Here is a 16,107-nt window from a genome sequence, read left to right on the forward strand (position 1 = left end):
ATAATAAATTAGGTTAATTTTTGGAACTACTGTGCAGTATGCAGAATTACTTTTTCCTGCGTTTACTACAATTTTATTCATGCACCTGTACTAAATATTGATATTCATCAGCAGTCAATAGTGTTCTCTTATTTTCTGGTTATATTATGGGGACATTTCTCCAGTCTAGGCTCCTCATACAAAAGAGGAGAACCACCATGTGGTTGCGTTCTTATTTGTAGGTTTATGCCTCTACACATGCCATAGGTGTGAGTTATTTGCCAGTATTTTTCAGAAAGTGAAGCAGGCAACATGCTTACATGTTCCAGGATTTTAGATGATATGTTGTATTTTTGTTTCACACCTGGCCCTACCTGCGGCCTAGTGAATTCACTTCCCCTTGCCACATACACTTGAACAAGTAAGTGTGTGTATTTTGTGTTTTTTCCTGTGATTCCTTTTAGGCCCCATTGTTTTGTTAGTGGTGAAGTCAGACCCCCCCCCCTCTTTAGAACCTAATAGTGGCCCTTATTCCTCCTCCTTGGAACTTCAAATTTACTGTGCTGAATAACAAATGGCACAGTGTGTGAAGCAAGTCCGGCAACAATGTAGGTCCAGCCGCAGTTACGTTGATTTACTCGGCACGATGTTCGGCTCGGGGGACTGAATAAAAAGAAGTGGGGTTTTAAACTTCTTTCATTGCGCCGTAATAAATTCCGTATATGCTCTTGCAAATTCGGACAAAAAAAAATGGCTGGTAATTGAGAGTTGCGGTAAAAAAAACAAAAGTTTTGTTTTCCCCCGTGATGTTAAACAATGGGCGAGGCGGACGTTCTTTACAAGGTGATAGGAGGGAAAAGTTCAGCTGCATCTATCACGGCGGGCTGGACCTGCAGGGATAGGAGGGATGGACATAAAGGTGTCAGCCATGGAGCTGGGAGGGTGTAAATCAGGAACCGCAGACCGGGCCAAGGAATGGCCAAACGGTGCATCTGCCAGCCTCGCAAAACGCCTTGTTCTCCCAATGTCATGCAAGGACATGTCCCTTCCCCATGACCCAGTGTGCTGGGAGACGCCGCCATTCAGCGCTCCAAATGCTGCCCAGCCTCCCCGTCTGAGGCGCTCCTCCGCGTGAACTCTGTGCCACCCCGTCTCCCTGCCCTCACTCTTCCTTCAGCTTCTGCTTGAGATATCGTTCTTTGCAGTTCAATTTCCTGAGTGAAACTCTGGTTTAATTGCAATACCTTTTCTTTCTTTTGTCACCTACTCCGCTGGAATACGCTTTGCAAAGATGGCAAGATTGGGCCTACCAATTTTTTTCTTTTTGGTTTGTGGTTCTAGGTCAAAAGCCACTGTTGCATATCTTTCCATGAATATGAATGTTTATGCACGCAAATAATTAAAATATTAACTTATGGCCTTATTACATGCATCAGAGTTATGTGCCACATCAGTATGTGGAGCTAATGCCAAGGCTTTAACATTTCTCTCATCAGTTTAATTTATGGTTTACCCCATTGCTTCTTGTGGTTCTGGGATTTTAGCCTTCATAACTTTCAGCTGCTGTTTCTTAAAACTGGGTCAACACACCTTCCTGGAGCTTTTTCTTTTCAGTGAGTACTTGAGTTGTTCTCAGCATTTCGTGATTTAAAAAGCAATGGCAATATCAATAATATATTTAACTTTCAGTCACACACTGACTGTATCTACAAATTTGGTGGATTGCATGCTTTCATATTGTGCACCCACAATTATTCATGTGTTAGACTGGCCAACATTACCAAATCTGGGTTTTTGTAGTTTATTGATGCATCTGGAGAAACACTTGTAACCTAGATGAACCCTGCAAGTTATTTTTCCAGATCGGTTGGTCTTAAGCCAACTTATTTGAAGGCAAGCAACCAGTCGTGAAGTCAGAATTTGAGCACAAGCGTGCTCAACATTATTTTGTCCATTTTACAGTTTGCTATACCATTTTATGGTCAAGTATATTATGAGTTTTCCTCTGATTAAGCCATTGAGAGCTAGGATATGAAGGCTAACCTGGAGAATGGACTGATGTGGCAGAAGCACTCATCAGTCCAATATACTGAATTACAGAGGAAACTATTGTGTAAATGTGTTAAGTTTCATTGATAAGTAAGAAACAGTCATGATTCAGTTACAGGGTTTTTTTCTTTGAAAACATTTTATTAAATAAAAGCTTTACAGTAATGTGTAACTTAAATAAGATGCATTAAGATACAAAATGCTACTTAACTACATTACAAATGTACACAACATTTACAGGTTGCAAAGAAACGATAGATCCATTAATATGTAGTGCTTAAAGTTTTTGTTTACAAAAATATTGTTGAGTTTATATAAATATCTATTGTATTAAACTATACAAGTTAAAACTAAAATGACAAACACGGTCAGTTAATCTAAAATAATTAAATAAGACTATTTACATATTTTCAAGCTAACAGTTCACAACTCCTTTTTAATTATCAGTATAGTTGCAGAATTTTGTGGGGAGGTTGTCCACTGGGTAAACAGTTGGGCCTGTTTTCATAGTTGGCGGTCCATTCAACAGGGTCCAGTTGCATTTTGTGGTCAGCTCAACTAGGAATATCTTCAGGACGACTTTAGCAAATTCCTTGCCAACACACATCCTTGAGCCCCCTCCAAAGGGGATGTAGTTAAACCTGGAGGAGTCTTCGGGAGACTTGCACATGAATCGTTCTGGCTGAAATTCCTCCTTGTTGGGGAACACATCCGCAACATCGTGTGTGTCACATATGCTGTAAATGACATTCCATCCTTTTGGGATCTGGTAACCCTGGACAAAAAAAATGAATTGGCAATTAAGATTAAGAAGTTGATACTGGGGGCTTTCAGTACACCCCAACAATATGTCAATCTCTAAAAACTAAATTATTTTTTGCCATACATTCACAATTCACATGGAAATTGTGCTATTGTGCTGTACTCTCTTACTTGAGGCATGTCTGAAACTATGGGTATAGCAGTTATTTTAACTAAGTGTCTTGACGTGATTTAAAGTTGCCTCTGATTGCCCAAACGATGCCTATACTGGCAAGTCTAACTTCTATGCGTTAAGAGTACTATAATGGCATTTTCTTGAAAACCGGGATATCTGATTTAAACTTACGTCGATTTCGAACGTCTTCAGAGCCACACGGAAGCCTCCAGGGACAGGGGGGTTAATCCGCAGGGTTTCTTTGATAACACACCCCGTGTATTTCAGCTGTTCCAGTAACTCTATATTGAGAGTTTTCTCTTGGGGACACACGCCTGTTAATCCCTTTAGGAAATATAATAGTACATTTCATAAATACCGACGGGGGACAAAGTTTCCATAACACGGATATTTTTTGTGGTTATTATGCATGTACTTTCTTACCCTCTCCTGAAGCTCCTCTCTCACGCGCTGTATCACGTCCTGATTCAGTCCAAGGAACATCACCAGAGAGGTGGCAGTGCTGGCCGTAGTCTCATGACCGCCGAAGAGTAATTCTGTCGCAGACTCTTTGAGCTCCTTCGAATGGGAGTAGAATTGTATTTTAACATCGGCAGTATCAGTAAATGTTACGAAACGTGGCCTAAAACTGTAAAATGCTAAGCAGTCATGACATAGTAATTACCTGCATGCTGAGTGGTTCGTCGCTTCGTCTACAGTTTTCAATTAACAGCTGGAGCGCATCCTTGGGTTTTCTCTCGTCAACGCTGTCCTGGATCTTCTTTTGTATATTTTCTTCGATTTTTGAATGAATGAAATTGCGAGCTTTCAGACCCTATGGAATCAACAATAGAGTCATGTTCATTTTTACAAAAATAATCGCGGCACAATACTGAAATGCATGATGCGCTCAAAGACGCGCTTATGCTAAAGCATCAACTGCATTGACTTGGATCTTTTGACACATACCCGGTATAACCCGCTGAATGGAACATCGATTGGGAGGGAGAACAGGTTCTTTTTCATCTCTTCGAATGCCTCCACTAATTCCTCCTCGTCTGTCTTAATTTGGTCGGGGTCGAACCCCAGCAGAATCCTCATTGCAATGCGGAACATGAGCCGCTTCATCTCCGGATAAACCAGAACGCAGGAATCGCTCTGCATCCAGTCCTTTACTGCGCATCTCACCTCCTCGCGGATAACGGGGATGTAGTTCTCCAAGGCTTCACGTGAGAAGGCTTTCATAAGCGCCTAAAAATATGAAGACTGTTAACGAAAACATTACAAGGCACTCCATCGTGGAACGCATGAGACGATAAACTGGTTCACAAAATATAAAGAAAGATGCTAAACTAAGCCATGTTGAAATGTTCTAACTATGAAATACAGCTAGCAAATATGCCAGTAGAATGGGATAACCCTTCTGGACCATGTTCACGAGACGAAAATACCCTCTTTGAACTTACCCTTTTCTTGCTTTTGTGCTGTGCACCATGCACATTGGAGAGAGTGTCGGAGCCCAGAATGCTTCTCACAGACGCCGGCCAATAACCAGCGACAAGTTTATGTTCACCCAACAGTATCTGCCTCACATTCTCGGCTCCCATTATTCTCACAGTGGGGTTGCCGAACAGATGAGTTTTATAAATAAATCCGTACTTCTGGCGCTTCATCCGGAGGAATTTCCTTCTCTGTAAGAGGAAACAACGCGATGATTGTTTTTCTACTACTGCCATCTCCACGATACACGGATAAAAGTAAATGAGTCCATTTCAATATATCATATTGATACTGCAGCGGCGGACAACACACATCAATCCCAAATACTTAATATTTATATTAGCGAGTTTTCTCATTCACACATCTCACCGTCACACCAAGAATCACTTCTGTCTCATATGTATATTTCAGAACACTGAAAGGTTCGTGCCTTACCTGCAAAACCAGTTGAAGTGTCTCGCCAAGAAAGGGCAAGCCCATTGTACCTGGAGGAAGGGGACGCTGGCAGCTCGGATCACGACCACGGATCATATATATTTGCCACAACTTAACTGCAACTAAAAAGAGCAAAACTGGAAGTACCAGAGTGCAGAGACACGTTGCAACTAAGGTGTACAAACCCATTTTGATATTATACTCGAAGACTACAATTTTAGGGTTACCAGACACTTTTTCAGAGATGTCACAAGAGTTTGCGCTCTACTGGTAAGTCTCAAAGTTTATACGCCCTTTTATACTCTTTCCACAGGTCTCGGCCTCCTGTTACCTTGGTCAGATAAATTAGTTCACACAAAGTTCATCTTTAATTGTGGTGTCATCTCGCTCCGCCCACAAGGGAGAAGCTACTCCAAACCCTTAACCATTTGTTATAAGCGCATTTTAATACTACCTCCCGTAGAAACTAGACAATCCTGGCATTTAACTTTGAAAAGGTGTTAATTCCCCAACACAATAGGAACCATCGAGGGTTCTTTGTTGCAAATATTCCGCAGTTTACACTCATTACTGTGCCTTGAGTGGTGTGTGTAATGCCCGGGGCGGGCTTAATTGAACAGCATTTAAAAGATTGAGGAAGGTATTGATACCTTTAAATCTCTTAGCAAAATAAATCAAGTTATTCCCTCGTTACTTTAAAAAATATTTACGTTTGTAAATGTTATTTCAAACATACGAGTATTGCCCCAATATTAGTTCAGAACCTGTATAATTACAAAACTTCAGTAGCATCACAGGATGATATAGTGCAAACATAAAATACTGCATCTAACGCGTACAATGCACATGATGGAAGAAATATATGGACCAGTTGAAATTTGGATTAGCGTGGAATATATCCTGATTTCCACAAGCAAAACAGTTGCATAGTATGATCTTAAACCTGGCATTTGCCCTCATTCAAATAAAAACTAGTGTTTTTCATTATTCTTTAAATGTGTATTTTCTGCAGCGGGTTCAAATTTGGGTCAGTCCAAAAAGTGACGGGAAGAAGCAAAGTTACCAGTACATAAAAAGTAAATACCCCGCGAACCTCCCACAGCATTTAGAATTGCTTTTACGACAGCTATAATGTGGAAAAGGCATGCGACGCAGTCACTTCAGGAAGAGACAGGGTGGCTCCAAATTTTACAGCGACACATTTCTGGATTTCCCTCTTGTTGGCGCGCCTCACGGTGCCCTAGAATTGGTTGCCCTGCATTTCACCTTTGATTCTCAAGTGACGCAGACATGGAAATAAATCATGTCTTCGACGGCTCATACCGATATCATTGTGGATAGCTTGTGCATTTGAAGTACACATTCAGTTTCCTGTGTTTCGTCCCATAGTATTGAACGTTTTCAAACAGATGACGCCTTGCCTCATTCTGATTGCGGAAAGACGTTTACCTTTTGTGAATTAGTGTGACGTAGACCAAAAATTCCAAGAACTGATTGCCGAATCAGGTGGGAAATGATTCAAATTCTGTCATATCTTGCTCCGCCCACACTGATGCTACCTGAAGTTCAAGTGCAGTTTATGTGCACTGCATGCCCTACTCATACGCCATAAACTGCTGTTTATCGTGTTATTGACAATTTTCTGCATTTGTCTTCCGTAGCCGCTATAAATCAGTAATTTGTATCAATGAAAGGCGTGATCAACTCAAGTTCCTGTACTGAACAAATTATGATCATTATGTTTCACATTATAAAAAAAGTGGGTAGAAGACATTCACCTTGTAATGGAGAAGTCCTGCGGGAAATAGCCAGATAGTTTCGTTTCAGCCAACATGGCTATGATAATTAGGCTATTGGTCGTTTTTTGTTAATGACTTCTCTTCCAGCCAACTTCTAACCGGGGGATCATTTATCTTTGATCTGGTGTTGGAGCTCGTTTGAATCATAGCTGATTGCTAACCCAGCTAATTTGACCTCATTTCCCAGGTTTTATTATGTAACGTTGCTGTACGGCAGGCTAGTGATGTTGAAAAGTTGAGCGTTAACCAGGGTAAACGATAGTCCTCTCGTGCGGTCTGATTGACTACTCAAAAGGTTATGTATGTAAACGCTTTTTCGTCCACAGACTTTTAAACGCCTTGTGCGTGTGATGCGGTGTGTGTGGTGGAGTAGCGTCCACGATTAGCGCCGGAGAGCTGCGATGCCCCCAGGGTTCTCTCTCATTCCCAAGCGCTGACCTGCGTGTGACCTGCAACACGGACCCTGACATCTCTATGAACTCTGGTGTAAACCTCGCCAAGTTCACTGTCCATCAAATAACGAGATACGGGAGCCGAAGCCCCAGTAATTATGGTAGGAAAGCTTTATTATCTACACAGTGATCTATTCTCCGGCTGTCAATCACAAAAAATCAAATAAAGGGGATAATTAAAACCACTTACAGTTATTTTGTAACTGGGTCACGAGATAGACAGCCTTTTCACTTTTTTGTAAAGAAAGTTTTAATTGGAGCCACGAAAACGGACCTTTTTCATTGTTCTAGTCAGAATCTGGCGAGACTTAACGCTCTGTAGATATCTTGTGAATCGCGTTTTTAGAGAAAAAGTTTCACGAAATTTATTACACAACAGAAATCAAAGCCTAAAATACCAAAGCGTGTGAACTGTTTACCGTTTGAACGATTCATCTCTTGTGTTGTCATGTTCTCTATTCCCTTCTTTATATAACTTTTTATTGTTTTAAATGTAATTTCTGTCAACCACTTGGCGCACAGAATCTCACCGCCTTGTTCGATTATAACACTAATGTGCTTGATTTGTGCGCTTACATGACGTTTACGCAGAGTGAACTGCCACATCAGGAGCAGGTCAGGAGGGCACAGTTTAATGGTTCACTAAAAGGTCATCCTGTCAGCCTTCTCTCAAGGTGTAACCTTTTACAGGTTTCCCTTTGATGGCTGCTGAGAAGCCTGGTGATTTCTCAGGTACATGTTGTCCTCAAATGTAAATGGGGTCTAAAATAGGGCAGAAAATTAATATTAATTATGAGCCATGTGTCATAGCCAGGCTGTTCATTCACTTTGACTATGTAGTAATGATATATTTGTTTATCTGAATATCCTCATATAATGTGGACTATGAAGAACACACTTACATATAAATGCTGGTAATGATAGAAATGTGTCAGTTACACTCTTGCTGTTGATGTAGCTATCTAAGAATTTTAATTACATTTAGTGCTTGGAAGTAACCTACAGCCAGGAGAAAGGCCACTATGAATCACATGATACATGCCTTCTTCCAATATTATATATTTCATGAAACATGAAATTTGCCCCAAAACAAATCTAACATCAATTAAAAATTTGTCATTACACATTAAAACAATTATTAATCAAAGAATTGCATAGTACATATTTGTGTCCATATGTTCTGGTGACCTTTTTGCTCAATTCCTGTTTTTTTTTCTTAATCATTCTCTAAATAAGACAATAACCTTGTTCATTTATATTTACAGAGACTGTTCACTTTCTGGGTTAAAAAATAGATACATTTAGTTTTAGTGGATGTTTTTGATTGCTTGAAGTGTATTCTCTTGCTGAAGAACACAAATTCCTGAATGCCCCCATACCAGCATTTCAGCTAGCTGTCACAAAATTCTGTATTGACATTATCCTTCATTGAACACAACGGTTGTGGCCAATTGAAAACGTACAAACATACAATAAAACTGAAATAATACAAAAAAAAAAAAGACATTAACTCACAAAAAGTAAACCCACCAATAATGGACACAACAGTTTGCCTACCAGGGCTCAATGATAACAATAATAATAATAATAAACAATCTTGATTTCCATAAGCCATAGGTACTGCTCCCCATAAACTAATCCTAACCATGAGCATCATTCTCTGAATAAATATAAACATTCAAACAAACTGTAGTTACGAAGGACGCATGTTCAGGTCGCACTCATTTTTATTCCGTAGGCCTACTGGTATGCAAGGTTACATGTAATACTATACCAAACAGGAATGTGGAATAAATACGAAATTCATTTAATACAAAGGTAATGTACATTAGAAAGGCACAGCAATAGTAGGGACAGTTGGTGGTGGTGAGGAGTTTAAAAAAAAACTAGTTTTTTTTTCAGCACGCGCATTTTGTTTTCATAGAGCATAAAACATGATGCTTCACATTTGGCGTTCGTTATCAGTGCATTTCAGGATGGCCTCATTATTAATTATGGATCATATGTGATTTGGCCAGGCAGGGATGGATGTAGAAATGATTTATGCAGGGGAAGAAATTATGAGAAACCCCCCCCCCCCCCCTCATGTGAGCATGTACGCACAAGTACACACCCTACCTCTAGGGGTCTAGTGCCTGGAAAAGCTTTCCCTCTAATACCCTGTGGCCAGGTAGGTCTTGTAGTGCTTTGAGAGTTGGATTCAGTACAAAAAAGCTGTTCACCTTTGTATTGTTATTTTAGCAGTGCTATTTATATCATGGGTCACACTTATACTTTTATTTAAAGCTGAAAAGGTTATTTTTGTAATTTAAGTGTAATAATGTCTTTATGGCATAATTGGATATGAATCCTCCTTTTCCTTTAATTAAATGGCTCCCACAGGTTTCAAATATCTCTTCTGGGTAACTTTACCAAAGCCATGGAAAGGGAGTGAGAGATGACTGGCCAAACAAGGCAATACATCATAAAAATTAAGTAAGGAGTAGTCTCCTGATATATTTAACACAATATAAGAAGCACAGAGTTTGAAACAACTACCATGCTTATATGTACAACATCAGAACATCATGTGGCAGCATTTGTACTCACAATCAAGTAACATATCAACAGCATTTTTTTTTTACATCAGGTGACACTTGGTCAAATAATGCATTACTTCTCCATACTCTGTACTGTCATACAGTGCTCTGTCTATTGCACTAGTCTGTTGCACCTATTGCTCTGTAGTGTTTTTCCTAACACCGGGCCTTATTATTGTATGAAGTATTTGCCCCGTGCAATTGCATTACTGTTCTTGGTTTTTCGTCATTGTATATCTTTCCAGAATATAAATAATTGTTTTAAAGATTTATTTTCTTCTGAAGGTAGATTTCATAATTCACATTAAGTATAAATATTACATATTAGAAAACAGTTTTACTTTGAATGCATCTTAGACTACAGTTTACACTTCATTTTTGAACAATGTGTGTGTGTGTGTGTATATATATATATATACATATACATATATATAAAATGGTGATCTCCTAAGCAAGTTAAGTGCGAAAGCATGCAAGACCAAGATTCCTAGAGACTGATTTGATGAAGCTTTTGTGGAATCAGTTTCACCTTGCATTTTTGTATTTTGGTAGCAGCGTGTTGAAGGAAATCTTGTGGATGGTGCATTGTCCTATTAAATTTTGGCCAATGGACGAAACTGCGAAAACTTGCCCAATTCAAAATGTGCTGATGACCACTTTGTGTAGTGGTTGCCCCTTGACACGTGAAGTGTAGATAAATAGATCTAAATACACTCAGACTGACTTTCGGGTAGTGTCTTCCCAGAATTTACAAAGTCAAAATAAACATGTAGTCCATTAACTGGGTGAACAATGGGCACAGTCTGCATCTTGGGGAAGGTCTGCGTGGCCAGCCTCCACTCAGCAGTGCAGAGTAGCTCGATAGCCAGAGTCTTTAGTATGATCTGTGCCAGTTCCCTTCCAATACAGCTCCTCACACCGCCGCCAAACGGGACGTAGTTAAAGCGTCCGATCCTGCTTTCCTCTCGCCCGCTTCCAAAGCGATCGGGGTCGAATGCTTCTGGACTCTGATACACTGCAGCTGTCTCGTGTGTGTCTCTGATGCTGTACATGACACTCCATCCTTTGGGAATCTGATAACCCTGTAAAAACGCAAGAATACACGGCAAATTTGTGTCATCACCTCTACATTATTTTATTAATGCACCACCGCAGCTACATTTATCTCAGACATTTAGCAGACTCTCTTATGCAGAGCACCCTAATGGCATGACGACTAAAACTACTGCTACTAGCACCACTACCATTACTACACTGTGAAATGTCCAATTTTCATTCAGCTCTGTTAACAGAGTGCATATGAGTCCAATAGGGACCGTATGTACTCTAAGAGTTGATTTGACACTGAACATTCTACTGCGTACGCTACTAATTACATGACTAAAACCTCCAACCCCATTCCTACAACTACAACAACTATTACGGTTGCTACTAATAATATAATGGAGGTGGCGATAAGTATAATCATTTTACCTGTAACCTCCGGTACTTGTTTCAAAAAGCTGAACATAAATCATACTATGTTTTGTAAGTGGAAAAAAAACTGAAATGTGATCTTCATTAAAATCAGTTAAATTACAACTGTACTTTCAAATTAGTCACAACGGAAAGTAGACCTACTATCTTCAATAGGGGGCGACATTGAGATAAAATGCCCCAACTCTACCCTTTCACGCAAAGCACGTCTTACATAATATACTACACAGAGTTGAGACTCTGTCCTAATGCGCTTAACATTAATGCAGTTGAGGCCCAAATTAATAGGAATACATTAAATACATATTAAAGGTATCTCAAAATGACAGATGGTCACACTTCCCACAATTCATATAATATTTACAGATTACATATTGGCGATCAGAAATGATAGATCATAAGGCACATGGAAAATTTACGCGGGTCAAATGCTAAATGTTAAGCAGTAAAAACCCAAACCAGTTTGCCTAGGACAAATTCTGGTGCATCAGGGCCAGTTTGTCAGTTGCAATTGAGGCTTTCGCTGTATTCCATCAGCAGTCATAACAAAGTCGCTCTTTGGCCAACATTCTTTCATTCGTCGAAAATAAACAGGTGTGTGCTATATTTTGCATACGACTTTGAAACGCTTTTTGGTAAGTGCGCATTGTATTTTGCAACGTGACCTGTGTTCTGCCTTTGCTTATCCTTATTACCTTGAAAAGAAATGTCCTACTGCTCTTGACAGAAGAGACACATGGAAGGAACACGTCAAGACACATACACGAGGCCTTTAATGGGTAAAAAAAATTCCCCTCGCCTCATTACGTTTGGTTACGGGAATTCGCCGTTTTTTTAAAATAAGGTTTTGGAAAAAGGCAGTTGACTTCCCATCAGGTATATTTATAAGGTTTTTTTATACAATGACGATACATACCATACGTCTGGTAGTCTATATATGTATTGTGTATTGCTGTAGGTTACTGTCCGTATAGTGCACCAGGGATGTGGGTGCGAATCGTGCACTGATTATGCGTAAATACGCAACATGTGGTGTGGCCATACTTACGTCTAATTCGAAGGTCTGGAGTGCTGTCCTGTAACCTCCGGACACCGGTGGGAGAAACCGGAGCACTTCCTTAACAATACAGTCCAGGTAACGCAGTTGGTTCAGTTTCTTCAAACTCAGATAAGGACGACTGAAGCTAGAATCTAGGCATTGCTCAATGCGGTGCTCCGCGGGTTCACAGCAATTTATTCTAGTGCTAAACAGCGGACAGTTGGTCTCTGTTCCAAGTCTTAAACTTTCATTCCCGCCTTTTTCTGTCGCCTCATCCTCTGATGGAATACTGTGTTCCTCCGGATCCCATTCCGTGAGAATTGAGCGACTGCCACATTTCGAACCTCTTCTTAGCCCATGTGCCTCCAGTTCATGCCGGGCCTTTTCAACTACAGACGGATGCTTCAGCAGCTGGAGGATAAGAGAGGTGGAGGCACTGGCAGTGGTTGAGTGCGCAGCGAAGATGAGCTCCACCGCAGCCTCCTATAATACGAAGAAATGACACAATGAGCTTTCCCCGGATGTCCTATAATCCCTATAATAGGTAGACCTGTAGCAAATTATGTTTTCCTGTGGGTTTATTTAGGAAAGACCATTAAATTGAACTATGCGACAGCGTGGGAATAGTCATTTAAAGTTCAGCTTTTAAGGAACATACATATTTCCACTACTGTCCTAATGTTATTTACTTGTATCATAGGCTATAGTGCCAGAATGCGGATAGTGCCCCTTTAAATTAAAACGATTATCGAATTTTTGAGTATTTCCAATGAAATTATACCAATGTCCAATGTAATATAGATGAAAGCTGCATGACTTCATATGCTTGAGCTTAGTTTAATCTCTGTATACCCCAAGCAAAGCTAATATACAAAATGAAACCAACCTATTTCTGTTCTTTACCTTAAGTTCTTGAACAGTTAAGGTATGCCCATTTTCCTTGGCACTACTTAGTATGTAGTCAAATGCATCGTTTCCGTCGCACCGTTGGTTCTGTAGTTTCTCTGCGATTATTTTCTCCATAAATGCGTGAAGTTTTTCACGGGCCTTTATACCCTGTAGTAAAAACATAATTACAAACGCTGTAAATAATATTTGAAACGGCACAGGTAATCCAAAATGATAACAGTTCAATATTGTGAGGATGATTGATTCGATACGTTTCCGATTACATGTTGTATTATATGTTGCCACAACAGCGAAAGTGATCGTCTTCTGTGACTTCAGTGTCTAAAAGTAATAATAATATACAATAAATAACAAGCGATTTGGTTTACCTTTCGGAGTCCACTGAAGGACACATCAATTGGGAGTGAGAAGAGGTTGTTCATGAGCTCCTCGAATATTTTGGAGAGATGCTCAACATCGGCGTCTCCCATGCTCAGTCCCAAGAGCACCCGGACAGCAATGCGGAAAGTGAGCGCTTTAGCTGCACCGAACACGTTCACAGAACCAGGCTTTGAACACCACTTGACAATTTCAGTCCTGACAACATCCTGCAATCTGGGGATGTATGTCTCCAAAGCCGCGCGGCTGAACACTTTTAACAAGATCTTAAACGAAGCAAACAACAATGACAATTAGCAGACGGCACAAAAAAATCAGCCTAATGCAATATTTATATCATTACATATGCATTACGTAGACTCCTCCCCAATTAAAACGTAGGCACCTGCTACCTCCTGATCAAGGTACAGTTGAATTAACACCGGGCATTTTACTTTGCAACTAAACTTCTTTTCTGCCTTACTTTTCTTTTTTGCTTATGAAGATCTCCAATGGAGTTAACCAGCGTGTTCGGTCCCAGGATGATCCGAGCGCTCTGTGGCCACTGAGTGCACACCAAGCTGTGTTCTCCGAGCAGGATTTTACGGATATTCTCTGCCCCTGTTACACGGATAAGCGGTTGCCCTAAAAGGTGGGTTTTAAATACGTTTCCGTATTTTTCCCTCCTGGAGACGTGAAAGTTTGACCCCTGTCAGAAAAATACAGCGTGGTTAAATAGATGTTGCGTTCACGTTTTGGCAAAGGGGAATATCCCACCTATGCATTCCCGCACAATCAAATTCAGTGTTCAATAAACTCAGGCTTGGTAGGATGTTACATCCAAATGAAACTACTTAAATAGGCACACGACTAAGGAAATGGTTGTTCTCGTTGTATTTGGAATGGCAATTGTTGCCCATTTCCCATATTTCTATTCCTGTAAAATTCGTGCCACACATACAGTTTTGCCATGAAGAGTAGCCTACAATAACACAAGCAGATTTTCAGTATATTAGGAAACGCGCAATTACGCACAACCGGCACATATCCACCATAATATAGCGGTTGTTTAATTTTTAAATCATTGAACATTTTACCTGAAACAACCAGTGGAATGTTTCTCCAATGAGTGGCCAGCCCATGGAGCCATTAGGAAGAGGAAGTTTATTATCTCTATCCCGTGTGATGGACCACCGGAGTGCCCATAATTGTCGGGAGACAGCGAGCAGCAACAGGACAGATGTCACAGATGTGATTGCAGTAGCCAGTGCTGAGAATTGACTGAACTCTGGCAGGAACATCTCCAAAAAGTCGAGACCTGTACGAGCCCCCCGATGCTTTCTACTTTCCGAGTAAGTTCCAGTTGGCAGAAGATTCAGAGACCGGTAAAATCAGAGGCTCTATATTTCAGAAGATGCATCACTGTCGTGTCCTTCAGCGATCTAGAAATTAAATATGTTTGCAAATACATTAAGAACAAAGACAAATTCAGTAACCATAATCTGCTAAACAATACATTTTATGTTATGGGGAAAATATTAAACAAAAAATGGTTGATATGCATAAATTAACGTCACCATGAACTCTGGCGAATTTTGTCGCAAAAGCAGAAAATTGATAATATATGAATAATCAGTTCAATAGAAAACATTTTGGTTGTAAAACAGACCAAATGGCTGAACTTGTTGCATGTGTTATATGGGTGTACAGCGCTCAGGGGGCTCAGTATTCCCAATGATCTGAATTTTGTCATTCCCCTCTAATAGGTCCTTGGGTTATCTGAAAACCACTAAGTAATAAATCCATTAATGATAATAAATCTTGGCTTAGCAGGAAAATGATTTCAACAACAATAGTCAAGAATTGCACAGAGACAGATAAATTATGTCAGTTGATTGCGCTATTTGGATATTTGAGTATATGATTCGGTGCTATATACAAACGTCTCGCTTAATCTGTCAAGTAGCAGAATTGTTTACACTAATACTAGTAACATATGACTTACTTTTTTTTAGTGCTGAATCATAATTCAGATCCTGCGAATTCCTCCCTCAGTTTTCCCAAAAATGACCTCCGTTAATGTTTCCCGTTCGCCCCGCGTTTTATAGATATTGGCACTCTTTATGATCCACCTTCGCAGATGACGTATTGTGCTTTGAATATTTATGTGGCTGATACAATGTTTGAGCCAAGTTTGAGATCATCCACTTGCCCCACTCTGAGATGGAGAGGGCGGGGTAGAGGCAGTGAAACAGTGCGAGGGATCGATTGTCATTCACTATGGAAACAGGTAACCAATCACGGATAACCATACGTTTAAATATCTGCCATTCAGACAGCTCCATGATCTAATTCAGTCAATCATCGTCATGGCTTTTTACTTCACTGAACAAACATGTAGCCTACTTACGGACAGTTATTAACGTCCATTTGTTTACATTTCCTATGTAATGAAAATGACATTCAATTACATAATGTCACCATAAAGATTAAAATACAATAACAATAGCATAATATCGTTTAAAGATCTTTAAAGATTAGTTTAACAGTGAACTAACGGTGTCTCTGTACATAATATGCAGAAACTAACCCGACTGAACTACAATGCAATATAACT

The 16,107-nt window shown here is 40.0% G+C and overlaps 2 protein-coding genes across 2 annotated transcripts; both read right to left on the reverse strand.

Moving 5' to 3' along the window:
- Positions 1 to 2,144: 2,144 nt before the first annotated feature.
- LOC135247114 (cytochrome P450 26A1) lies at positions 2,145 to 5,208 on the reverse strand. Its single transcript, XM_064320391.1, has 7 exons — positions 4,880 to 5,208; positions 4,411 to 4,635; positions 3,914 to 4,195; positions 3,630 to 3,779; positions 3,389 to 3,523; positions 3,137 to 3,289; positions 2,145 to 2,803 (listed from the first exon to the last, which is right to left on the reverse strand). The coding sequence occupies exons 1-7, from the start codon at positions 5,066 to 5,068 to the stop codon at positions 2,465 to 2,467; spliced, it is 1,473 nt and encodes a 490-aa protein (XP_064176461.1). The 5' UTR covers positions 5,069 to 5,208; the 3' UTR covers positions 2,145 to 2,464.
- Positions 5,209 to 8,088: 2,880 nt separating this feature from the next.
- Positions 8,089 to 16,005, reverse strand: LOC135247123 (cytochrome P450 26B1-like). Its single transcript, XM_064320398.1, has 7 exons — positions 15,496 to 16,005; positions 14,588 to 14,932; positions 13,975 to 14,199; positions 13,502 to 13,777; positions 13,128 to 13,280; positions 12,234 to 12,707; positions 8,089 to 10,791 (listed from the first exon to the last, which is right to left on the reverse strand). The coding sequence occupies exons 2-7, from the start codon at positions 14,789 to 14,791 to the stop codon at positions 10,414 to 10,416; spliced, it is 1,710 nt and encodes a 569-aa protein (XP_064176468.1). The 5' UTR covers positions 14,792 to 14,932; positions 15,496 to 16,005; the 3' UTR covers positions 8,089 to 10,413.
- Positions 16,006 to 16,107: the final 102 nt, after the last annotated feature.

Source organism: Anguilla rostrata, chromosome 2 (assembly GCF_018555375.3).
Source record: "Anguilla rostrata isolate EN2019 chromosome 2, ASM1855537v3, whole genome shotgun sequence".
Taxonomy (NCBI): domain Eukaryota; kingdom Metazoa; phylum Chordata; class Actinopteri; order Anguilliformes; family Anguillidae; genus Anguilla; species Anguilla rostrata.